The sequence below is a fragment of the Cannabis sativa genome, chromosome 7 (genome assembly GCF_029168945.1).
Source record: "Cannabis sativa cultivar Pink pepper isolate KNU-18-1 chromosome 7, ASM2916894v1, whole genome shotgun sequence".
NCBI classification, from domain to species: domain Eukaryota; kingdom Viridiplantae; phylum Streptophyta; class Magnoliopsida; order Rosales; family Cannabaceae; genus Cannabis; species Cannabis sativa.
The window spans coordinates 5,736,080-5,760,282 of record NC_083607.1 but is presented as its reverse complement, the minus strand read 5'-3'; the positions used below and the strand labels follow the sequence as shown (position 1 = coordinate 5,760,282).

Here is a 24,203-nt window from a genome sequence, read left to right as displayed (position 1 = left end):
AACAACAAAACATAACAATTAAAAACAACAGTTAAACAACTAAAAAACAATCGTAAAATAACAATAAAAACTTAATACCATACACAGTATGAAACTTACAAAGTATTTTGTAAAAAAATTCTACCCTATAGTATAAAAATAGAAAAATTAAAAATTTCAGGGTGCAATTATTCCTTAATTAACCCGTTTAACACTACCTCTCAAAAAAAAAAAAAAAAAAAAACAAGTACCTCAAACTTAAGTAATAATATGTTTGAGTCTTGAGATACACTCCGAAATAGTAGATGCTTCCAATTGATTCATGGGCCGTTTTCAAATGGGCCTTGAGCCAGTCCAACGGTAAAGGCCCAAATGAGTGGGTCAACTCCCTGGCCTGGTTGATTTCGGGAGAGTTTTTCATTCTCGCTGGCAGTAACATTGCCCACCACGTGGCTCTTCGAGCGGGTTTTGATGGAATTAATCTGAAAGGGATCGTACAAAACAAATCTAATATTAATTAAAGTCCCACATTGAATATCATTAATAATATTAAAATGTTTATAAGCAACAGTAATTATTTATGGGTTACCAATTGATTTTTGAGTGGAACCCGTACACTTATTAATTAACCCTATCAATTCAGAAAGTGAGAAGGAAAAAAAATAATTTAAAAAAAAAAGAGAGAAAAAAAAATTGAAGAAAAAAAAAATGGAAAAAAGGAAGAAGAAGAAAAATGAGAAAAGAAAAAAAAAAGAAGGGAAGAAATGAAAAAAAAAGAAAAAGGACGAAAAGAGGAAAAAAAAAGAAAAAAAATTGATAAAAGAAAAGAAGAAAAAAAAAAGAAAATGAGAAGAAAAAAAAAACATTATACGGGATCTAACCATTATTTCATTTTCTTGAACGATTAATTCATATTCAAACATATATACAAATGTATAAATACCTAACCAAAATCAAAGGCATAAAAAGTGGAGTCTTTTATTATTTTTATTTTCTGACTAACTAAGAAAAATGGTAGGGATTAATGGTAGCTCCACTCCACTTAAAAGAAGACAAGAGAAGAGTATATTGTATCTGACTAAAATGTAATAAAGAAGAAACTAATGAGGTGAGGTTATAAATTATAATGGAGTGTATGTAGTCAGTGCATTATCATTAACAAATTATTCTATGCAAGTTATTTTATAAATTTTTAATATAAGACAAAACTGTAACAATTATTATGCAAGAATTACAAGAAATGGGAGCAAATATTATATTACAGATGACAGGTTGGTCTACTTGAATATCCCAAATTCATATATTAAAAAAACAAATAGGCCTCGTGGAGGGTTACCTTTTGGTGTAGGTGGACTCTTTATGGCTTAGAGAATGATCAACATCAGTTTTGCATTCAGTAGTCCCCTTCAGCTACTGCTTCTAGGAGATTGTAGTTTCTATAATAAGTAAACACTACAAATGAGTTTGACATTATTGTTTGCTTCCCACCTGCCATTGCCAAGACATATCACTAGTTCAAGTGAGTGGTGTACATTCAAAGTGAGAAACCATGACCATATCACAAAGCTTTTACAATATCAAGAATGTGAGTTGGAAAGATACATGATGTCGATGTAAATCACATGTTTGTTTTCCAAATATAAGTTTTGAAACATCTTAGTTTAACTGACAAAATGAAAAGTCATAATGAAGGCTAACCTTAGAACATTATTGATGCAATCAGGCGAATTAATGCCAGCAATTTCTCTTCTGCTGTCAAACTGGCCTAGGTGCGGAGAGTATTTGCAGTATGGGAATGCAAAAACTGTGTTCTTCACACAATGATAGTAAGAATAGTAACTTCGCGTGCCTTGAACTTGCATTCATTCACCTAATGAAGAAAATTGGCCTTGGCTGCAAAAATTTTCTAATGACCATGGTTGTTCCAGTTTCCTCAAGCTTCTATGATCAAAAGAAAACAAGCAAAAAATCCTCATTGTTGAATCAGAAAATATATGTTTCTTTTCCATGAGCATGATCTCTTCCCACAACCAAAATCTAATCTTGCAGTTTCACAAACCTTGAAACAGATGCAAGATTGTAAACAATCGTATAGCTGCAAGTAATGTTAATGTGAAACTTTGTTTAAATATCAACTCAACATACTCCATGCAAGTAAAACTCGTAGAATACTATGTACACTTTAACCATCTCTTAGTAGATACTTGATACACTCCAATGGTAATGGTTGGATTACTTCTCTACAAATTGTTGCTTTTAAAGGCACATCCAATTCCAAAACTGTTAAACTTCGCTTCCTCCTCTCGCTAAAAATTTAAATTACTGATTACTCTCTCTGCCATAACGCCGCTGTCTAGACTGAAAGGCTCGTAATGCCTCTAGAAATTCAAATTCTCCAAAATCAGGCCAAAGGGACTGTGAAAAGAATAGTTCTGTATATGCTAACTGCCACAAAAAGAAATTGCTAATCCTAAGCTCACCACTAGTCCGAATAAGCAGATCTGGGTAGGGAAACTGGGTGCAATTGGTTTCAAGTTCTTCTTCAATAAGAGACTCGCTAATGTCCTCAGGCATAAGAACACCATCTTTGACTTTCAAGGCAATCTTTCTGCAAGCTTGAACAACATCATACTGCCCACTATAGCTTACTGCCACGACAAGTTGGAGCCGAGAATTATTCTTTGTGCTTTCCTCTACATTGGCTATCAGTTCCTGAAGTGAACCTGGGAGCTTAGACGTATCTCCAATAAACGAAATTTGAACATCTTCCCTGCTTCAAGAGGACCAAATCAAATGCACTTTCATTACTTTCTCATAAATGATAAACCTAAAAAAGCAAACTTTGAACAATAACACCTTTAAGAAGCAAACAAATATTACGTCTTCAACAGTTCAGCCAGAGTAAAAGGTTCATTGTGTTTACTTGCATAAATTATAAGACTAAATTTGGGGTAGAAAAACAACTTGCTATCCATTTTCATTGCTTTATTAGGATTGTTTTCATACGAAATTAGTAACCAACCTCACCTATATATATATATAAATATATATATATATATATATATATATATTTATGAGTATACTCTTTAGTTCATGAAACTAAACCAATGGAGTCATAATCAGTTCCATAGCGCTTACCTAATAAAGCTACCCAATTCCTCTCTCACTCCTTTTTCGAACATACTCATCAGAAACTCAATCTCCACCTGCATCATTAGAAAACCCAATTTTATCTCCCATTAGATTACTCCAATTCTCATCATTGATTCAAAAAAAAAAAAAAAAAAAACCTAACCTTTGGGCGAAACCAATTATCTGTTGAGAATGCGAAAACAGTGAGAACCGGAATTCTCAACTTGCAACAGACATCGACCAAAACTCTCAGCGAACGAGCACCAGCTTCGTATCCCGAATCAACCGGCAAGTCTCTGAGGCGGGCCCATCTCCGGTTACCGTCCATGATCACCGCCACGTGCTTCGGCAACAGATCTCGCCGGAGTCCGACCGTGAAATGGGGGAAACCGCCACTGTCTACATCTGAGCGCAAAGACGTGTCGTTGCCGTTCTCATTCCGGTGTCGGTCCTCCTCCTCGTCTTCTTCGACCAACATTTGGTGCACGGAGACGCGGGGGAGAGGGAGTGTTGATCTCGGCACGTGTGAGCTTGGCTTGGAATGGAGAGAGGGGATGTGCGAGTTTGGAGGGTGGAAGAGGTTGAATGGAGAAGGAACCGCCGCCATGATTGAGTGGAGAGAGAAGAACTGCATTTGTACGGACTGAGTGAGGCTTTGCTTTGGTTTTAAGGGTTTAAGCTGAAAATGGTTTTAGCTGTTATTCATTCATAACTTTATAATTTGGCGCCATAAACAATTTTATTTTAGATCACAAGCTCATTTGTTTATTAATTTTAGATATTAATCTAAAATAGTTGGTATACTCTTAATCTTAATTTAATATTGGTCCCCTTATTTTATTTTTTAAAAAATATATATAAAATTTTTATTAATTTGTCAAATCATTCAAAAGATAAAGTTGCATCTCAACAGAAACATCACCCGTATTAAACTAAATACTCGATCTGAGAAAAAACAAGGTGCTCTAGCAAAACTATGAACAACCATGTTGGCAGATAGTTTAATAAAAATACAAAAATATTGTTTAAAGATGCAAGAAGTTTATGATAATTTTCTATAATAACCCCAAAAGAAGAAAGCATAGATAATGAGTTTCGAATAGCTTAGACTGCTACCAAGTAATCTGACTCTAGCTCCATTTTCTGCCATAGTTGAGTTTTAATTCAGTTTAGTACTCCTTTTATACCAATTGCTTCTGGAAAATTCAGAGTGCCTATACCAACAAAACTACTCGACTTAGCCATCACAACTTCCCCTTGAGAGATTTGAGCGACTATGCCATAACCAAACGTTGCTCGATCACAGAAAATGGCAGCATCAACAGTTACCTTGATTGTATTCTCTTGCGGCTTAAACCAAAATTTAACTCCATCACTTTGAACCTCTATTTTGGACTAACTTAGGGGTGTTCATTAAACTGCTCAAACTAACCGCACCACACCTGTTACGCCCTAACAATTAAGCACGCTACACTAACCGATTAAGAAACCCTAATCCCCTAAACCGGCTAAAAAGATAAGCGCGGAAAATTTAAACTTTATTTGAAACAGAATGAAAACTAAATTTGTAACAACTTTAAACTTTATAACCAAAAGTTACATGTTCTGGGATCCCATAAATATTTTTACAAAGTATTACAAGTCTTTTTCACGAGCCGACTTAAGCGGCAAAATCAGAGTTACAAAATACATCACTAGTAGATCCCAACCCGCTTGGTCTAGTGTGGCTCGAACATATACAAGCATCGCCAAGCCCTTGCACTTATGGCTGATCAGTGACAGATTTACCCTTTCCTGCACAGTAGAGCACCCGCGAGCCAAGCCCAGCAAGACAGTATAAATATCAATAATCACAAATATACATTTCACATACAATATAATCATGCCATTTTACTTATTGTCTATTTGGTATAGACCTACGTGTTACGTTCACACGCCTATTTATGTCTATGTAGCATAGACCCACGTGTTACTCTCACACTTCTAAATATAATAAGGCCTTAGAACAGTTCATTTCGGTTCTAGTTACCGAGTCCAACCAGATTATACCTTGAACGCATAATCCTTAATCTCAATATACATATATAACATGGCATAGCATTTACACATTAACAATTACTAGGGTAATAACCCTAGGCCATTAAAACGCTCACTTTAGGGTAATAACCATACTCCCTATTTCTAATTACTCACAAATATAATATTCAGCATAAGCTCCACCGCGCATAACTCTACGTGCTAACTACTGTCTTACTTGATGTCCCGCAAACGTGGAGATTCCAAATCCCCAGGTGCTCCTGACCAAGTGTTGGTAATCCTAGTCACAATTTTTGGGATTCACAAAACAGGGTTAATCCCTAAATTCATTACCACATAATTATAAAATTAGCATTCAAATTCCAGATAATCACATAGAGCTCGGAACGAGCTTTTCAAGGATATGCGGAACTCCTAAAACAGAGTCTGAATCACAAAGATACGAGCATTCAAATTTTGCGTTCGAATTTGCCCAGCAACAAAGAAGCAGGCCGCAGCATTCCCCATACGGGGCCACGACACCTGGGTTGGAAACCCAGGCCACCAATAGGGCGAGCTGCGGCGCCCGTAGAGTGGGGTCGCGGCTCATGGGTTCCAAACCCAAGAAACCAAAAAAAAAAAAATAGTTTCAAAATCATGCTCAAAACACACCTAAATCATTCCAAACTTACATATAACTCAAAATCATATTCCACAAATTATAAGATATCATGGTAGGGCATTAAAACACACAAGTTCAAGCTTCATTTTCATGTAAATATACATCCCAAACTCAGATTAACATTAATCAAGATAAGCTCAATACTTGAGCAAAATTCCACACAATCACCTAATCAAGAACTTGAGCATCAACACCATATTATACCAACTTCCAAACAACAAAAACAGAGTTAACAATCAGATTTCTAACTCTGCAAACAACCCTAAAAACTCACTAACAAGCATAGATGCATAATCCACAATTGAACAAGTTCAAGCAACAAAATAACCATCAATTAACTCCATTTCACCTTACATGCATTCAAGAACATTCAAAGCCCAAAAACATGTTTTTCAACTTCAACTTCAGCAACAAAATTTAAAATTAAAATAGTAGGAAACTACCTCAAGCTTCAAGTAAAGACCAAGCCTCAACACCTCCAAATACCAAGCTCGAAATCAACACAAATTCTCAAACAAATCAACAAATGGTAGAGATGAATATGGAGAGAGGGGGTCGTTTTGGGTGTCAAAAATCAGACTCCATCAAACACAACTGACAATGATATAATTGTTTAATTTTTGTTAAAAAAAAATTGGTAAATACTCATCAAAACCTCACCTTGCATACGAAAACAAGGTGGACGTATTGCTGATGGAAATTGGAATTTAAAAAACCCTAATGCCACACCTAATTTCCAACCCTAAGACCACCGAGGTTAATGGAGATTCCACTAGAACCCTAATTCCGATATAGCAGGAACCAAAGGTCTCCCAAACTCCCGAACATCTCAGTAACATCAGTTTTTTCATATACCAAGTCTCATTCTTGGTGCACCGGAGAATCTAGTCGGAAACAAATAGCATCGAACAAGTCTCCGACGCCGGCGATAATGAAAAAACAGAGAGAGTATTTTATTTCAGCTATAATTGTAATTTTCTGGTTTTACAGAAATTGCAATATATTTTTGAGTATTTCAATTTATTTCCCTTTTTAATTCTTTATTTGGCACCTCCATCTTCCTTTTATATTTTACAGGACAAGAGTTTCAAAGGATTTGGTAAATAATGAAATGAGTGGAGTAATATCCAACCTCCATATTGGAGGGGTAATTTTACTGGGACCCATTTATTTTAAGGATTATTTCACGAAATCACAAAACAACAAAAAAAAATATTACAAAAATATGGTTTTATGTAATTTTAAATATTTTTAGGATTTTTTTTTTATTTTATTTATAGAAAATATAATTTTTTTTATGTTGTACTCGTGTTCATTTGTTTTTGATTTTTTGTTATTTTTATGTTATTTTTTATTGTTATTTAGATGTTATTTTCATGTTACTTTTATGTAATTTTCTTATTGTTTTGTGTTGTTTTTATGGAAAATTGTAAAAATGTAAAAAAAAAAAAAATTCTTTAAACGTAAAAATGTAATTTTTTTATAAAAAAATTGCCTTATATAATTATTCCTTTATTTTAAAACAAATAAAATTATAATTTATAAATAAAAAAATAAATTAAATAAAAAATAAAATATTATATGTTAATAATTTAAAATATACAATATTATCTAAATAAAATAAAATAGTTAAAAAAATTACTAGTAAAACTATAAATATATATATATATAAAGATATATGTACCAGAACTAAAATTAATAGGGAAATTTGATTTTATATACTTAAAAAATTAAAAATTTTTATTATTCAACCAAAAACCTAAACCTTAAAAAAACTATGCCTTTTTTTCAAAACCCCAAAAATACCCCCCTCACAATTCACCCATTCTCTCTCTACATCATCTCTCTCTCTATCTCACATCCCAACCGCCCACCCTCACCACCACCTCCGACCTCCATCCTTCGACCTCCGACCCTCACCACCACCTCCGACCACTCGCACCAACACCCTCGACCCAACCCCACTCTCTCGGACCACCCAAAAGTCGCACCCCCTCAGCCCACTCTCTCTTCTTCTCTCTGAAATCGCAGAAAAAAAAAAATTTCTCCCCAGGTCCGATGGTCGGACCGTGGGGTCCGACCAATCGGACCCATCGGCCCCCATGGTCCGACCATTGGACCTGGGTCTCTCTTCCTCTCTCTGAAAACGCAAAAAAAAAAATAATAAAAATAAAACATATAGGTCCGATGGTCGGACCTGGGGGGAATTTTTTTTTTTCTGCGATTTCAGAGAGAAGAAGAGAGAGTGGGCTGAGGGGGTGCGACTTTTGGGTGGTCCGAGAGAGTGGGGCTGGGTCGAGGTGTTGGTGCGGGTGGTCGGAGGTGGTGGTGAGGGTCGGAGGTCGGAGGATGGAGGTCGGAGGTGGTGGTGAGGGTGGGCGGTTGGGATGCGAGAGAGAGAGAGAGAGAGAGAGAGAGAGAGAGAGAGAGAGAGAGAGAGAGAGAGAGAGAGAGAGAGAGAGAGAGAGAGAGAGAGAGAGAGAGAGAGAGAGAGAGAGAGAGAGAGAGAGATGATGCAGAGAGAGAATGGGTGATTGTTGTGAGGGGGGTATTTTTGGGGTTTTGAAAAGTAATGTCATAGTTTTTTTAGGGTTTAGAGTTTTGGTTTAATAATAAAATATTTTAATTTTTTAAGTATATAAAATCAAAATTCCCAATTAATATTACAAAGAAATCAAAATTGGGGCATGTCGTAGCGAGAATACTATGTCTCATTTAATATTTGGGGATAAAAATTTATTTATGTTGCCTCCTTATTTCATGTTTAGGTCGGATTTCCAACCCTATAAATAACAGGTACTCACTGGGCATCCTATACACGATTAAAATTTGAGAAGTTTTATTTGCACCCCATAAAATTATAAATACATCCAATTATTAAAAAAAATATATAAACTTAAAACAAATTTAAAAATTACTCTTAATTTTTTTTTAAAAAATGATTTTGAATACATTTTTGGATACAGTTTTGAAAGAAATCCCCCTCCACTGTTACATGGCCTAAAAAGAAGATACAACACAAAAATCCCTAATCAAATGTTAAAAAATGATTCAAAAAAAAATTGTTAGAAAATGACAACCAAAAAGGCCCAAAAAATGCAATGCCAAAAACCAATTAAAGCTCAACTACTACACTTACCCTTTCTCTATAATCACACTGCCAATGCCAATATAACATCAGTATCATCAAGCAACCACCATTTCATGAGCAATCATACAGAACCCAATTCATCGACAGCGATTTCCTTGGGAACCTTAAGATTCATTTCATTCGTATCCCATCCAGTCTGATTCAGTTGTTGGATGAAGTCGCCGAAGCTCTTTTCCAACATCGATAGGCTTCGCTCAAGCTGCTCCAAGGTGTTATCTAGGCTGTTCCAGTTCTCATGCAGCCAATAAGCCTGCCAAACGCTTCGTAAGACTGAGATATTGGTTGCTCCAACCTGCATTGGCATTTAGGATTTAATGATTGATATAGTCAAGGATAGTTTTGGGTTACATGATGGTTGTAACTAGTAACTTGTTTCGTACCTTGAATGTAACAAAGACCTCAAAGTCACTTTCTTGTTTGTTCACCACAAGAATGTATTTCTCATTCTCATATAGCTTCAGAAGTGACTTTAACTAATAATTCAAAAGAATGAATAATTAGTTAGAACGAAGGCTTGAAGGTCAAATCATATAATGGTTCAAATGCTTTCCTCTATCTCTACACTGTAGCTAACATGTCATATTTAATTGAGTAATGATACATATGTGCACCCAAATTATACACTAGAACATTACACTCAATGACGTGGCAGTGGCAGTTTCTTTCAACCGATCACATTTATTCCATATGGGACTTGCTAAAAAAATGTCACTATGAGTAATGTTTGGTGCATAATTGGGTGCACATATCATCTATTTAATTTGTAGTATGGTGAATGAAGCCAATGAGACTGACTGAGTAACAATGAACTCAACAAAGAAGTCATCTAAATAATCGAGGAAACTAAGCTCCCCTTGATCCTGCAATATTTAAGGACCAAGAAACTATTACCAATTGTAAAAGAAAGATTTGAACCTCAGGCTTTGTGGAGCAAATCACATGCCTGTCAAATCAACTTAATATCTTAGAATGAAGAAAGTGGTCATATGCATCAACAACTCAATTTTTAATGTTTTGCAAACATAACTAATAAATTTAAGCTCTGTAGCAAAAAGCTCATTAAAATAATTTAGTCTATATGTTTTTATGGATTTTTTATTGTTATCCCAACTTCACTTTTCTTCCCTCTTTTATTCATAAAATTAAAAGAAGTTTGAAAGATAACCATGGTAAGAGATCTCTCGCCACCCATAAGCTCCTCCAAAGGCACACCAAAAACAATTTGCGGCTTCATGAATCTTTGCCACAATAATATGTTTTCTTCACTATTGCAATCAACATATCCTGAAATGTAGTCATAATTATGGTCTGTTAATAAAACCAAAAAATATTTTAAGAACAGAACTTTAGAATGCTACCTGGAACAGTAGAGTGTAATACATGTGATTTTACTAGTATGCGAGCACGCTTGAGATTTATCTGTTAGAAAAGAAATAAAGAAAAAAGAGTTCAATGAGTACCCCAACACACTCACATCAACCGTTATCTCATATCCTATACATAAAAAAAATGAATACAAGAGTATGAGAAGTCATTACTTTGAAAATTGAAACAACAGGGAAAACACACTTAATTGTCAACAAAAAAAATAGCATTGAGTAATCTACTCAAAACCTATTCCCACATTTTGTTTGCTCTCGTATTTGACAAAGCATATGATATTCTTACAGAGTCGAATTGCAGAACTGAAAGTGATAGGTAACGTAGCCAAAGGTGAAGAAGCCTCACACCAAACCATGTAAGTGCCAAAACAGGGTATGCTTTTACAAGGCCAGGTGTATCCTGCATTCATTATTCTAAAACAAGTTTAGATTAAACAATAATATGTTAGTTCTTAGTAAGTGGATGTTATTCAGAAAAGAATATGAAGAATTAGAAATGGTACAACAGAATACCAGGAATAGTATGCCCAAACCAAGACCAATCAGCTGCGCAGCTACTTCCCAAACTTCCTCCTGAAATCTTTTATCAGTTAAATTGAGAATTTATGAGGAAACCATTCTCCTTAAGAAAAGGTTACATATAATTTAAAAAGGTAGTCATCAATTGACAAGGCAATTAGACTAAAAGTATTTCCAAGAAAAAAAAAACCCTTTCATTATTGCTGAACCATGTAAGACTTCCTCAAATTAACTTATGACAGAATAATATTAAGATACAAAAAGACCTTGACAACAATAAAAGCATAATGGAGTTGAGGTGCATGTATGGTAACGTTAAATGAGCAGCGGCGGTAAGTTCACTAATCTAAAGCATCTCAAATGAACCGTTCATCCTCTAATGAAACATAAGAAAAATTATGGTGCACTAATTAAAAAATTGCTTACTAATAGTATCTAGATCTCTTATACAGCAAGAACAATTAGCTTTAACTATTAACACTATAAAGCCCTGTAGTACTTAAACTTAATGCTTTGTTGAGATGACATGGCAAAGGGCATAAAGTTTTATGTCTACAAGGAAAAATAGTTGCATATTTAACATAAAAGATGATAAGACGTCATCTTAAATCACGTCCACAGAGCCAAAATTGATCGAAGATTACCACATCCTATACCTTTGCTGCTACCTCTCCCAGATTTCCTGAGATTGCAAAATGATTTTGTATCACACGGAATGAAGGATCTCGAAGTCCTCTTGCAACAGCCTGTATAGGTAGCAAGCTCATTACCAGAAAAATGGGGCATATATAGGAATTTAAATTAGTTAGTTATGCAAATGTCAGTGCATGTTATCACATTATTCATCAATAGAGAAAAAGCAGAGTAGTAGAATACCTTTGTTAGATTCCCAAGAGATGCCAGTGGCAAAAAATAGGCAGGATACAATGGCGTCATAAGATCGAAAATGCTGCACAAGAAATTGTTAAGTTTGACTTCGATGTTTTGTGACTTCAGTTATAATTTATCTAACAACAAATAGAAGGTTTGATACACAACCTTCCTGCACTGCCAATAAAGTCAGCATATAAACGCCATTGTTTTGGATCATCATCAAAAATATTTCCAAACCGCCCACCTACAAAACAAGGCAACAGTTACTGGTAAATTCTAGCACTTAACCTTATGATCCTTCGAGCAAAAAACAAATTTATGATCCTTTAGTTCACATTGCCTGACCTATTAATAGGCGCCCCACAGCTCCAATGCCATCTTTTGATACCCATCTGCAGAAACAATCTTACAATCTACAACTCAGTCCATTGAAAGGTTTGGTGTATATAATGAAACCATCGTTTACATGCATGTCTTTTTTGGAAAAAAGGAAAAAAATCATGATTTAAACAAGTAGAACTTTCAATTATTATGGAAGAAAAAGATAAAGGTTTACCTGATGGCAGCTGCAGAAGCTGCAGCAGCACTTCCTGAGAATGAGCCAACTCCTACAGCCTGCAAGTAGATTTAAACAAGTAGTTGATTGAATAAACCAGCCAATGGCGATAACCAGTGTCAAAGTGGAATATAATTACAAAGGAACTAAATCGACAAAAAAAAAAAAAAAGAAAGAAGGAAAAGTAAACAAATAAGGCAAAGAAAGAAAAACATAGTTTGGCTATAAACCAACATCAACTGATAAAGAGCAATAAAATATATCCACAAAGTAGAGAGGTAGCAATAAAATAGCCACTACCAAAAACCACTGAATACCCTTTCTACAGAAAGCTTTTAAAAAACTAGCCATGAGCGCTATTTAGCCAAGTTGAAAAATCAATGTGTATGACCAAAAAGGCAAAAATAGCTATGTATGTGGCAGACAGAAACTCACACATTATAGGGCTAAAGTAGGTCATATCTAGAGATATGAAGGCCAAGTTGGCGGCACGCCAACCATACAAACAAAGCTCACTTGGTTACAAATAGCCTTCATTTCTCACTGAAACCACACCAAAACAATGATTATTTGGAGTTTACCTTCTAAGTCTCATCAAATTGCCTTATTTATTTAGTCAACAAAGATACTTCATGCCAAAACAATTTTTATGTGTAATTGCACTTCCAGCATGCAACTGGTATTTGTTATTGGTTTGGTTCTTCTTATACGTAGTGGTGTTTTCTCGCAGATTTCTAACCATAGGATTAGGAATTAACGTTGTTGAATTTCTGTAGCAGATTTCCTAGATTCTAGTTGCTTGTCTAGATATGTCCTTATAATGGTATTCTGCTTCAACATGAAGAATTTATTAGACATGGCTATAAAGAAATACCACAATGGATTGGATAAACTTTTTGAATAAAATTGTCACACTATGCTAAAACTAGCAATGCCTGAATTTATAGCCATGTTATTTCCTGACTATTGCCTAAAAACATCTTTCTTGTTAACATAGCAAGAACAAAAGAATCAAGCTTAACAGTAAAAATATCCAATGTGAGAGGGAATTCCAAAGATCCAAAGTGTTGATAGTAGAAAGAAATATTAACTCTTCCGTTTTAAGAAAAACAAGCAATCAAAATAGGGTGTCAATTGAGACCATTCAAAGGAAATGACCTGAGACAATAGCCAACCTTTAGGAGACTTGATGTGACTAATGCATGACAAATCCATCCAGTAACATTGGTAGGAAACTGTAACAACATGTACTGCAAATAATCATTTGACACTGACCCTGCATCATATATGAAGAAAAGCAAAAAATCAGATTGGGGTAATAAAGTAGAATGGAAATGAATTAATTTTCATTACATTCCATTGTTTGGTTGCAATGACTTTCTACGGTAGAATGACTATTCTCTTTAATAATTTTTTTCAATTTTTTTTAATACATTTTAAATTTTATTCCACTCTATTCTTATACTTACTCCCATTCTAATTCCAATTCCAATTCTTATGTTTTCACTCCTCCAAAAAAACCAAACGAAACCTAATAGGAATAAAATGTTGATCTCTAACTAACCAGATATAAATAAAATATCTTCAACTTTGTATTTTCAAAGGTAAAAAATATCATATAAGTAATTGAAAGAAAATAACATAACAGGAATGAAAATGACAAAAGGGAAGGAAAGAAAGAAAGAGAGATGAATTTGTCACACCTGGGAAGCCTGCAGGCAAGATAAAATCTTTAACCACATCTGGAACCCAAAATAAAACTGAGTTGGAGAACTGTGAATCCTGAGACTTTTTAGAAATGGGTTTATGTTCCTCAAGTAAAGTTCGAAACTGTAAGTCATCATCTACAACAAACCTGCCCAAAATTAAACACAAGAAATCTCAACATAACATGAATCTAAGATTTTTCAAACCAGGACAATGTAAATTTTAGTAATTAGTTGTTTTGTTTGTTATTCATTAATCAAAATGAAAAAAATGAGTAACAAAGTAAGGACCTCTTAGCAGTACCATTGCCATATCTTTCAACCAAAATCACTTCTTCGACTCCTCCTCCTCCACATCTGCAGCAAAAAAACCACACAACAATTGATCAAACGACATGATGCTGTACGGAAAGAGTTCATTCAAATTATAACAATTGAAGAAGGACTCAGATTGTATTTTGATTTTTACTTACTTGGCGCGATCAGGAGGAGGAAGAAAGTTCTGGTTTTCTCCTCCGTTTTGAAGAGAAGAGCAGACGATTTGAAATGGACGAGGTGTCTTACTCCTCCTCCATGTCCTTGTAGTTGTCGTAGAATATTCAAAAGCAGAAGTAGGTAGGTGCAGAGAACAGGAAGCCATTTCGGAAGAAGAAGATGAAGAGTATATAGGTAGGTAGCTGTAGGTGATGATCATGATCATGGTGATGAGACCATGGCCGTGGGTCTGAGCTTCGACTCTGGAGTGGAGTATGGAATCGCTCGTGGTTCAGCTGCCACCGCTCAAATGTATATATCTGCGCCTTTTTTTATTTTTTTTATTTCTTTATTATTTTTTTTTTTTTTTTGTAATAATAGTATATTATGCAAATTTAACATAATCTTAACTTAATCATTTCATTTCATTTTTTTTAATTTCATCCTAAAGTTGATAAATATATACAAATTAAATATTTTTCACAAATTTTAACTTAAGAATAATAGAATAATTTTTTTTTTTGTTTTATAATAATTTATATATTTTTTTTATTGTTTTTAATCATGTAAAAAATATTTATTTGTATCTATTTATCAACTAGTATCCATAACTTTATTGGTTTCACTATAAAATTAAATTAAATATGATAAGAATGACCATGTTAAAGTATTATACTATATGAGCCATAACTTGATAATGTCCAAAAATTAACAGATAAAAATACTAATTATTTTTTTTAAATAAATAGATATTTAATAAGTTTATGAGAATACAATATGTTAGTTGTTACTATAATAAATTGAAATTATAATCTAACGTATAATTAATTGATAAAATTTCATCAATTTCTTAAAACATAATTATCCAAAATAATGATGAAAATAGAGTTTAATTCACAGTAAATAAACCAGAAAAATTAAGCTCAGACAATAGGACTAAAACCAATGAGTAATTTTTTACTGGTTTGAATGGCGGGAGAATAATGATTTTAAAATAAGAGACTCAAATAAAGATAATAGTTTCCTAGCAAAAAATTAAAAAAAAAAAAAATTTAATGATAATAGTGGTTATATTCTATTTCGATTCTACATTTGGGTTCTTTTTTTTTTTTAAAAAAAAAAAAAAAATTACTTTATTATGATAATGTAGGAGAACATATCAAAATAAGTCATTAGTGAAACATATGAAAAATTTATGTAAGGATTCTGATCTGATTGATATTTGTTATCTTCTTAGAACTGCTAATATTTTAGCCCATTGTCTACCTCAAGTGGCTTTATGTAACAAAGCCTCAACTATTTAGGATATATAGGGATTTTCCTTGTGTCTCAAATGATTTCTAAATAGCTCATTTCAATTTGTATATTAATTTGCAAGTGTTTGTTCTTCAATGACAATCTACCTTTGTTAAAGATAATGTAAGAGAGGAGAGCATAATTTGATAAGTGTCACTGTTACCCTACTGCCACAAATTACATGGTATTAGTTTTTGCCTTACAAAAAAGAAAAATTAATCATAGATAGTCCAATAAAAATTTTAAAAAATCCTTTGTAAGTGAAAAAATAAAAAATGTACCACTTTGGATAAAAATCACTGAAAAAAGTTAAAACTTTTAGTAATGTATTACAAAGTTAAACTTTTGAGCACTTTTTAGTACTATATGCTAACTTTGTAACTTGATTTTAAAATATACTTACTAGACTACTGAACTTTAACTAAATTAGTAATTAGGCCATACACTTTATAATATTACATAACATTTACAAACTAAATTAAAATCATAAACTTTCCATAAACAATAATTCAAACACTTAGTTAATCAAAGTTGATAGTAAAAGGAAACAAAGATTAACTATTATAAATAATAATTTTCTCAGAAACAAAACTTGATAATAATAGAAAAAAAAATCCACTAATAACTGAAAAACCTAACCAGACTAACATACATAAGATAGCCCCTAGACAAGACCCTACAGGCCCCCAAAAGAATTTTATACCAAACCAGAAATAATGGACGCTCTATTCACTAGGACATGATCTATTGATCTCTACTAGAAAAATCGAGTAACTAAAATTGGTAAAGAAAACAAGACGAATTTAGATTACTCCACCACCGGTGCTTTCGTGTTGTTTTTGTGGCGATCTTCGTCCACAATTTTCTGCAAATCTTTTTCGCTTTGATTTTGCTTGTGGCGATTTTCCTCAGTGATTTTCTGCAATTCTTTTTCACTCCTTGCTATTAGACGTTTGACAAAATCGTATGTGGTAAGCCTAATGCTGCAATTAGAAAAAGGAAAGAAGAGCAAGTTAGAGTTAAGTTTGTACTAGTCCCACAATAATAAATTAAGTGTTTCCATGTGGGATGTTAAATCATGAATTGTAAGGCAAGAAAGATGAAACACCTGCTGTTTGGTAGAGTTTTCAAAGCGTTTGGCAAGAAACCTCGATATAATCCTACAAATCCATCTCGAGCCACAATTCCTGCAAAAGAAGAGCAAATACAACAATAAATCCAAAGTTCCCACTAACAAATGGTGGTAATACTTAAAACACTTTTTCATCGTCAACCTTGATTCTCCTCGGCTCTGTTTAGGAGGATAGAGATAAAACATGAGTGTGTTTTGATGCATACATCGTAACAAAAATGGTGGTTTGGTCAATCGAGACTAGCTGAATCAATTAGGATTCAAGGGGGAGTTTGCGTGGGAGGGGAGGAAATTAAACTTCTAAGATAAAGATGTTAGTGTTTTACATATATTTAATTAGACAAAAAGGCTTTGCTAAAAAGTTGAAGAGCGAAATGGAGTGGTTCCAGATTATCAAATATTTACCAATTTGCAGGCGGTAAATTTAACAAACTAGAGCCTCAGACTAACCTGGAATGGCATCCAATACAGTCTTGTAGGGTGTGCCCCTCATTTGCATCTGTCTTCTCACAGTATCCAAAGGATAACATGTGAGTGTGGCGAGCGAAGCTGACACCAGAGCTGTTAGCATCGATGCTTCAGCTTTCTTTTGAAAATTCTCTGGCAAAGACTTCTTAACCCTGTCACCCCATATAATAGAACAGCATTTAATGAAAAATGCATAGTTTCTTAACTCTATTTTAGTATATAACAGATGAAAGTATAAGTGAACTCACAAGTCAAAAACACAAAAGTTGACAGCAATATATGGAGCTATTCCTATTAGAGATGGCCCTAAACCGTAGTAAAATGCTGCTACTCCTTCCTCCTTTAGCATGTTCAATGCAATCTGAAAACAACACATTGAAATTTATCTTTGTAGGCTTATATGAAGAGACCATCTTATCATAAATATAAGTATGCAAAAATCATACCTCAGACATTGTTCGATAACCTGGTTCAACTGCTAAGCGTAACCTCAGGACATCTAGCGGATATGTCATCTGCAGAAATGGATTCAAAGATAAAATGGATACAAAGTGAGAAGTATCCAAAGATATATATATATAAATATACATATATTTATAGACACACAAACAAAAGAAGCCTATAGCCAGTGCATAAAACAGTATGAATCCTAATTATACTACTCACAAAAGTTGATGTCATGCCCGCACAAGCACCTGCAGCAAGTCTTCCAATGAGAGAAAGCTCTCCATCCTTTCCCCTAAACAATTTCTGCAGTCTCAAAAGTTTAGGTCATTTAGTTCCAAATGCATGCAAGTGTTAAAACAAGATTTTTCTGAATGTGATTGATAGTTACCTTGTAGGTTTCATAGGCAAAGAGTTGCACGGCGCTATAAGGTATGACCCTTATGACCTAAACAATTCAATATATAAGAAAGTGGATGTAGCACAAAAAACTCTTATCAATATTAAGGAAAATAATTTTCGAAATGTCAACAGAATTCATGTTTCACTAACCTGAGGGAGATTGCCTTTCCAGTACCCCTTTAGTCCCTCTTCCTTCCCGATCATTGTTATGGCCTGGACGATATGCACAGTTATTTGAGAAATAAGCAGTGATTATATAGAGTGAAGCACAAAAACAGACAAAAGAGATTAAAGGAACGGTGAATCCATAACATACCTCAATGAAGCCAATTGCCTTCTTAGCACTTTCTTGTCCAACTCGAACCCCATGAGTCTGCAAACAACAGCGACTTACTATCAATTATCAGCATTATCCCCAAAATCAACTAACATCCTCAATAATACTGGCAAAACCAAGTCAATCTTGGCAAAAGAACAGATAAAAATGGATGAATCTCTTTGACAAAATAGCAGATACATTTTTTTCTTCTAGTGAAATTACCATATTGTGATTTATAAGGGCATTTTGCAGAATATCTTTATTTTAAAGAGCGTGCAGACATGCAACTACTGACTTGATAGTAACAAATTATCAACGGAAGTTGCCCTTCTTATGAATTATGATCACTCGTTAAGAAGATTAATGACCAACAAACAGTCAACAGTCAACATCTGGTTGGTATAAAAGAGTAAGTGTAAGAATATTATGCTACAAGCAGTTCTGGAGTACTATGCCATTATTATGCTTATATAATACAAAATACAATGGCAAGCCAAGAGTGTTTTTAACATGCTGTGCTTCAACAAATTTAACACTTTCCTTTTAGTGAGCAATAATATGACAAGCCTTTCCGATTGTAGAAACCCAAGTTTATAGATTTAAACTTGATATCAGAAACAGTTTATTAAAAAAATCCAAAATAAACATAAAAATGTCATTTTCATGTGTATTTTCTTTAATTAGAAAAAGCATTCGGGAATATATTGACTTTATACTAGAAAAATGGCACTAAACAGAACACAAGATAATTGAGATATGGAATCAAACCTAATCCAAATACTTTTAATAATTCAAATAGGAAATAATTAAATAGCAAAAAACTTTAATGTCACTTGTCCACCTTTATGAATATAATATTTAAATTTATGAACAAAAGAACAAATATTATGTCTTCGTGTAATCTTGGACAACATCAGAAAGATACCTAATTAGATCTTCTCAACAACATGAACAAGAGAAATTAAAAACAGAGCACAACCAAAGGTTACCCAGGATATAACCTAATCTGGTAAAATAATTCAGAATCATAAAATTGCAGTTTTTTTCCCTAAAGAGACATACAATCATTTCATTTCCAATTTCAATTCTCATAAGAAACCAAATTCTATCCACATTTTCTCAGAAACCAAAAGGAAAATAACCAGAACCAGAATTCCAAAAGAAATTAAGGCTATACACAGAATAATCAAACCAATAATTTGAAAATAATAAAATATAAACCTGCATTAGAATCTTGATACGATCAAGCGGAGCAGTGACGGTTTTAGCAGCAGCACCAGCGACAGCTCCAGCGGCGAAAAGCGCGGCGTCTTTGGGGACCAAAGCGAGAATAGACAAAGGATGTTTAAGGAGCTGAGCCGGTGTGGGTGCGAGCTCCTTCCGTTCACCGTCGTTCTTCTCAGAAACCGAAAGAGAGGCGAAATTACGGAATTTGGGACCAAGAGCAGTCCTATTGGTAGCGCCATTGAGAGTGAAGGTGAGAGTGGCGAGGCAAGGGTGGTTGTGGTATTCCGTTAGGTCTGGAATAGGACGCCATGAAAGTAGGGCCTTTTCTTCCCTCATAATTGATAATTCTGTTTGAAGATAAGGAGAAAGGAGGGAAAGAAAGAGGTAAGGCAGTTGCAGAGACCAGAGACAGCGCAGAGGCGGGTAATACTAATAGCCCTTATGCCTACATATATATTTATTTTTGGTTTTTTGGCATTAAACTTAGATGTAACAAATAATGTCTTTGAACATTTAAGGTTGTTAAAAATATTCTTGTACTATTGAGATTGTTGAATTTAAGAATTTTTGTTTAATTTTAGTAAAAAAATTCTAACATAAATGGAAAATCTGAGGAGTATGATTTAGTACATATCAATCTTCGAGAGACATGATTTGGTAGATATCAAAATCTGGGGGCATGGTTTAGTACATAAACAATCACTAAAATAGTAAAATTGAATGAAATTAGACAAAAGTCTTTAAATCTAACAATCTCAATAGTTCAAGGGGAATTTTTAAAGGCTAAAAAAATTCAAGGGGCATGATTTGGTACACGTCAAAATTCAGGAGAAAAAAAAACCTAATTAGCCTTTATTTTTTATTTCACTTTTATTTAATTGGAGTTTGTGCAAATATATTAAAATCATAGGCTAATTAAGATTTTTTCCCCCGAACTTTGACATGTATCAAACCATGCCCCCTGAATCTTTAAGGTCATTAAAAATGCTTCTGAACTATTGAAATTGTTGAATTGAAAGACTTTTGTCTAATTTTAGTAAAAAAAATCTAACATGGATGAAAGTTCAGGGGACATAATTTAGTATATGTCAAAGTTTGAGGGGCATGCTTTGGTAGATATCAAAGTTTGAGAGCATGATTTAGTACATAAACAATCACTGAAATAGTAAAATTGAATGAAATTAAATAAAAATCCTTAAATCTAACAATCTCAATAGTTCAGGGTTTTTAACAACCAAAAAAGTTTAGAAAGCATGATTTAATACATGTTAAAGTTTAGGGGCCAAAAATCCTAATTAGCCTAAATTATACTTAGAAAGTTTTACAAAGCTTGTTAGATTTAAGTAGGATGTTGAGATCCCATCAAATTATATATCAAATGTTAAATTTTATTATTTGATTTGACATACATATTTATTAGTTTAATTTAAGTTTATCTAATGTTTTAGATTTAGTATTTTTTTTTTGGATCGAATCGGATCAGATCCATTTAATATTTAAAGTCTAGTATGTATTGGATTAGATCCATCTAATCTAAGAAAGAAAAGAGTAAAATTTTAATGTTAATTTTCATATATACATATAAATTTTACGTATAATAATATAAAATCTAATTACTTATCTAAATTAAAAAAAATACTAATTAGTTCGATTGGATGTTAGATATATTAGATTTTTGGACACCCTATTCATTATTCGATCCGATCTAATTGGATATTTAAAACTAACATCCAATTCAATCCGATCACAATTGGATATTTAATGTTTGGCGGTCAACTGTAATTGAATCGGTCGGTTCTCATTAAATTTGATCGACTTATGCACACCCCTAGATTTAAAGATTCTGTTTAATTTTATTAATAAATTTTTGATGTGTATAAAAATTCATAAAAACAATTTAATACATATCAAAGTTTGAGATACAATTTTAGTAAATATCAAATATCAGGAACATAATATATAGTACATGAATAATTAATATTTTTCTAACATTGAACGGAATTGAACATAAATTTTTAAATCTCACAATCTCAATAGTATAAATAAATTTTTAACGGCTTAAAAAATTTACGGGTCATAATTAATATATCAATATATAAAAAAAACATTAAAGAGATTATATGTCATCTACAGTACATCAATATTTTCTATTATGTGATAATTTCATATTATTATTTGTCTAATTTAATATTAATAGAAATAGTTAATTACTTATTATCTATCATAAATAATATCATTAACTAATTGATTAAAATAATATTCATTTAGTTCCAAAATAAATTATCATAACAAAGTAAAAGAATTTGAATAGTTTCTCATTTTTATATCTTTTCATACTACTTAATTTTGTATATGTTTAGGAGGGCCAACCTAAGTGTTGTTGGAGGAATTTAGACAACATTAGATAATGTAAAATTATAATTATTTTACATAAAAGAAGAGAGTACTCAATTTAGAATGTCGAGTATTCAAATGAAGCTACACAAATAAATGAAAAGCTAGTAAAAATAATGAACACGAAGAGATATAGTGGTTTAGTCAGACCTTGGTCTGCTTAGTCTACTGTTGCAAGAATTTTCTGTCTTGTCTTATGCATGTTGGATCACTCCTTTATATAAAAAACAAGTGTCCTTTGATTACTCAGAACTTAATTGATTATCAAACCGTTTTACATTGAATATTAGCATTAAATTAAGAAAAACATAAATAAAATAAATGAAGAACAGTTTAAATTTGTTTTACTAAATACATCAACATATGCGACTTTCATAATGCCATCTGCTCGCACAAGCTCGTAGGCTTAGGGTGCGAAACGAGACTAACGATTCTTGTTCTTAGGTATCTGCATTCTAATCGCATATATGGATACCTTATCAGCATCGATGATCTAAGACATGCGAGTTCTTATCGAATCATCGAGCATATTAAGTCTTTTGGACTAACTTGCTACGTAAAGAAACTGTAAAGACCGCTTAGTTTAATTTGGAAATTAGCAGTTAATCACGTTTAATTATGAAATTATTTATAGCTATTTAAATAATTATTATACTGTTATTATTGAATTCAGAGATGCATTTCTATGTCATTCAGTAGTTTTCATATTTTTGCATTTTCGGTGCCCGGTAACATGGAACTCGGTGTTTGGCTCAGTAAAATCACAACTTAGTATGTTAGTTGTTTGGGACGGTTTATTAGACATTGGGAATGTCGGAAATGGCCGGGAATTTAGAATTTCCCAAAAATACCCCTTTAGTGTTATTTATGTGACTTTAGTGTGAAGGGGCAAAATGGTCATTTTGCCTCATTATTAGTTTGTCTTTTTGTGGCTTAATAAATGAGAAATATGTGTTGTATTTGATAATATATTGGCTGAAATAGGTGAGTAGGTGGCATTTCTCTTATTTTTCAAACTTAGACAAATTTAGAAAAAAAATTCAAAGGAAAGCTCTCTCTCTCTCTCTCTCTCTCTCTCTCTCTCTCTCTCTCTCTCTCTCTCTCTCTCTCTCTCTCTCTCTTTTCCTCTCCATTTCGGCCTCTTTGTGCAGCAAGGAAAAAGGGGATTTTTCTTGTGAATCTAGTAATTTTCAGCAAGTATTGTGTGATCCTTGAAGAGGTATTTCTTTGTCTAGTTTTCTTACTTTGTTTTCTTGAATTTTTTTGATGAAAAAGATGAGTAATGCATGATAGTTTTGATGATGTTGTTGTTGTTAATTGTTGTTGTTGTTTCCATGATTAAAATGTTGATTTAAGTAGGTTTAATTAGGTTGAATTGCATGCTAGTATTTCTTGCTCTAGTTGGATAGATTTCTTGTTAAAAAGCTTTGAAGTTTTTAGCTCAAGAATATGAATTTTTAAAGAAATGTGTTGAATCTGTTAATTGCTTGCTGTAGTTGGTTGCTTTCATTTTCAGAGGTTTAATTATGCATGATTAAGTAGGTTTAATCTGGTTTGATTGCATGTTAGTTGATTCTAACCAAGTTTGAGTTTTGAAACTCAAAGCTTGGGCTTTAATGGTGTTTTTCGTTTCTGTGCATTCTGGGTGAATTTAATGCTTTAGAAATGTTATTTGGGTTATATGGAATAGGTCTGGAAGGTTTGAGGTGATTTGGGTTGGATTTGTTTGAGTTATGAAATTTTGAATTTCTGCCTGCGAGGAACCGGAATTCCGGTTGTACATCCGGAATTTCGGATGGGCATTTGAAATTTCCCAGAACCGAAATTCCGGTTGGGCAACCGGTCTACCGGTTGGGGAAAATTCAGGAACCCTAGTTTTCCTCGATTTTATGTTTTTGGGGTATTGCCATGCTTTTTATCGATAGGGAAACTTTTAGTTCCTAGTTTAAGTCCCCGGGAAGTGATTTAGCGTATCACTTATAGTGTTGTGATTTTTATGGTTTAGGAGCCTGTAATCCGCCGCGCAGATAGTTCCAGTCAGGTTGACCGGC

General features: G+C 33.3%; 3 protein-coding genes across 8 annotated transcripts; all 3 read right to left on the bottom strand.

Annotated features, from left to right (window-relative positions):
• Positions 1 to 260: 260 nt before the first annotated feature.
• Positions 261 to 3,941, bottom strand: LOC115698215 (cis-prenyltransferase 4, chloroplastic). 3 transcript variants are annotated; one of them, XM_061101782.1, is made up of 6 exons: positions 3,275 to 3,941; positions 3,118 to 3,185; positions 2,460 to 2,752; positions 1,678 to 2,357; positions 1,316 to 1,467; positions 261 to 461 (listed from the first exon to the last, which is right to left on the bottom strand). In XM_061101782.1, the coding sequence occupies exons 1-4, from the start codon at positions 3,743 to 3,745 to the stop codon at positions 2,299 to 2,301; spliced, it is 891 nt and encodes a 296-aa protein (XP_060957765.1). In that variant the 5' UTR covers positions 3,746 to 3,941; the 3' UTR covers positions 261 to 461; positions 1,316 to 1,467; positions 1,678 to 2,298. The 3 variants fall into 3 exon arrangements, with proteins under 3 accessions (XP_060957765.1, XP_030481274.1, XP_030481276.1); XM_030625414.2 differs by having other exon boundaries at positions 1,678 to 2,752; positions 3,275 to 3,932; XM_030625416.2 differs by having other exon boundaries at positions 1,678 to 2,749; positions 3,275 to 3,929.
• Positions 3,942 to 4,630: 689 nt separating this feature from the next.
• LOC115698120 (protein root UVB sensitive 5) lies at positions 4,631 to 14,810 on the bottom strand. 4 transcript variants are annotated; one of them, XR_004008047.2, is made up of 16 exons: positions 14,470 to 14,810; positions 14,288 to 14,353; positions 13,994 to 14,145; positions 13,466 to 13,566; positions 12,291 to 12,349; positions 12,080 to 12,126; positions 11,900 to 11,978; positions 11,738 to 11,810; positions 11,518 to 11,607; positions 10,856 to 10,915; positions 10,629 to 10,742; positions 10,319 to 10,379; positions 10,126 to 10,244; positions 9,341 to 9,433; positions 8,949 to 9,252; positions 4,631 to 4,905 (listed from the first exon to the last, which is right to left on the bottom strand). XR_004008047.2 is itself a non-coding variant. In XM_030625295.2 (15 exons), the coding sequence occupies exons 1-15, from the start codon at positions 14,694 to 14,696 to the stop codon at positions 9,022 to 9,024; spliced, it is 1,572 nt and encodes a 523-aa protein (XP_030481155.1). In that variant the 5' UTR covers positions 14,697 to 14,810; the 3' UTR covers positions 8,701 to 9,021. The 4 variants fall into 4 exon arrangements, 2 of the variants coding, with proteins under 2 accessions (XP_030481155.1, XP_060957764.1); XR_004008045.2 differs by lacking the exon at positions 4,631 to 4,905 and adding an exon at positions 8,701 to 8,809; XM_030625295.2 differs by lacking the exon at positions 4,631 to 4,905 and having other exon boundaries at positions 8,701 to 9,252.
• A 1,430-nt stretch (positions 14,811 to 16,240) lies between these two features.
• On the bottom strand, positions 16,241 to 20,208 carry LOC115698160 (probable envelope ADP,ATP carrier protein, chloroplastic). The gene is made up of 10 exons (XM_030625338.2): positions 19,753 to 20,208; positions 18,529 to 18,585; positions 18,363 to 18,425; positions 18,202 to 18,258; positions 18,033 to 18,116; positions 17,813 to 17,881; positions 17,615 to 17,727; positions 17,349 to 17,518; positions 16,875 to 16,953; positions 16,241 to 16,749 (listed from the first exon to the last, which is right to left on the bottom strand). Exons 1-10 carry the CDS (start codon positions 20,092 to 20,094, stop codon positions 16,575 to 16,577), a joined length of 1,209 nt encoding a protein of 402 aa, XP_030481198.1. The 5' UTR covers positions 20,095 to 20,208; the 3' UTR covers positions 16,241 to 16,574.
• Between the last annotated feature and the right edge of the window lie 3,995 nt (positions 20,209 to 24,203).

Coding starts and splice junctions, on each gene's coding strand:
- LOC115698215 (XM_030625414.2), bottom strand. CDS start 3,745: ATGCAGTTCTTCTCTCTCCACTCAATCATGGCGGCGGTTCCTTCTCCA. Junction 3,186..3,274: donor ATAATTGGTTTCGCCCAAAG/GTTAGGTTTTTT, acceptor CTAATGATGCAG/GTGGAGATTGAGTTTCTGAT. Junction 2,753..3,117: donor GAATTGGGTAGCTTTATTAG/GTAAGCGCTATG, acceptor GTCCTCTTGAAG/CAGGGAAGATGTTCAAATTT.
- LOC115698120 (XM_030625295.2), bottom strand. CDS start 14,696: ATGATCATGATCATCACCTACAGCTACCTACCTATATACTCTTCATCT. Junction 11,811..11,899: donor TTTATTGGCAGTGCAGGAAG/GTTGTGTATCAA, acceptor TTTCTTGTGCAG/CATTTTCGATCTTATGACGC. Junction 10,380..10,628: donor CAGTTCTGCAATTCGACTCT/GTAAGAATATCA, acceptor CTTTTCTAACAG/ATAAATCTCAAGCGTGCTCG.
- LOC115698160 (XM_030625338.2), bottom strand. CDS start 20,094: ATGAGGGAAGAAAAGGCCCTACTTTCATGGCGTCCTATTCCAGACCTA. Junction 17,519..17,614: donor AACTTTTGTGTTTTTGACTT/GTGAGTTCACTT, acceptor ATGGGGTGACAG/GGTTAAGAAGTCTTTGCCAG. Junction 16,954..17,348: donor TGTATTGGATGCCATTCCAG/GTTAGTCTGAGG, acceptor CTTCTTTTGCAG/GAATTGTGGCTCGAGATGGA.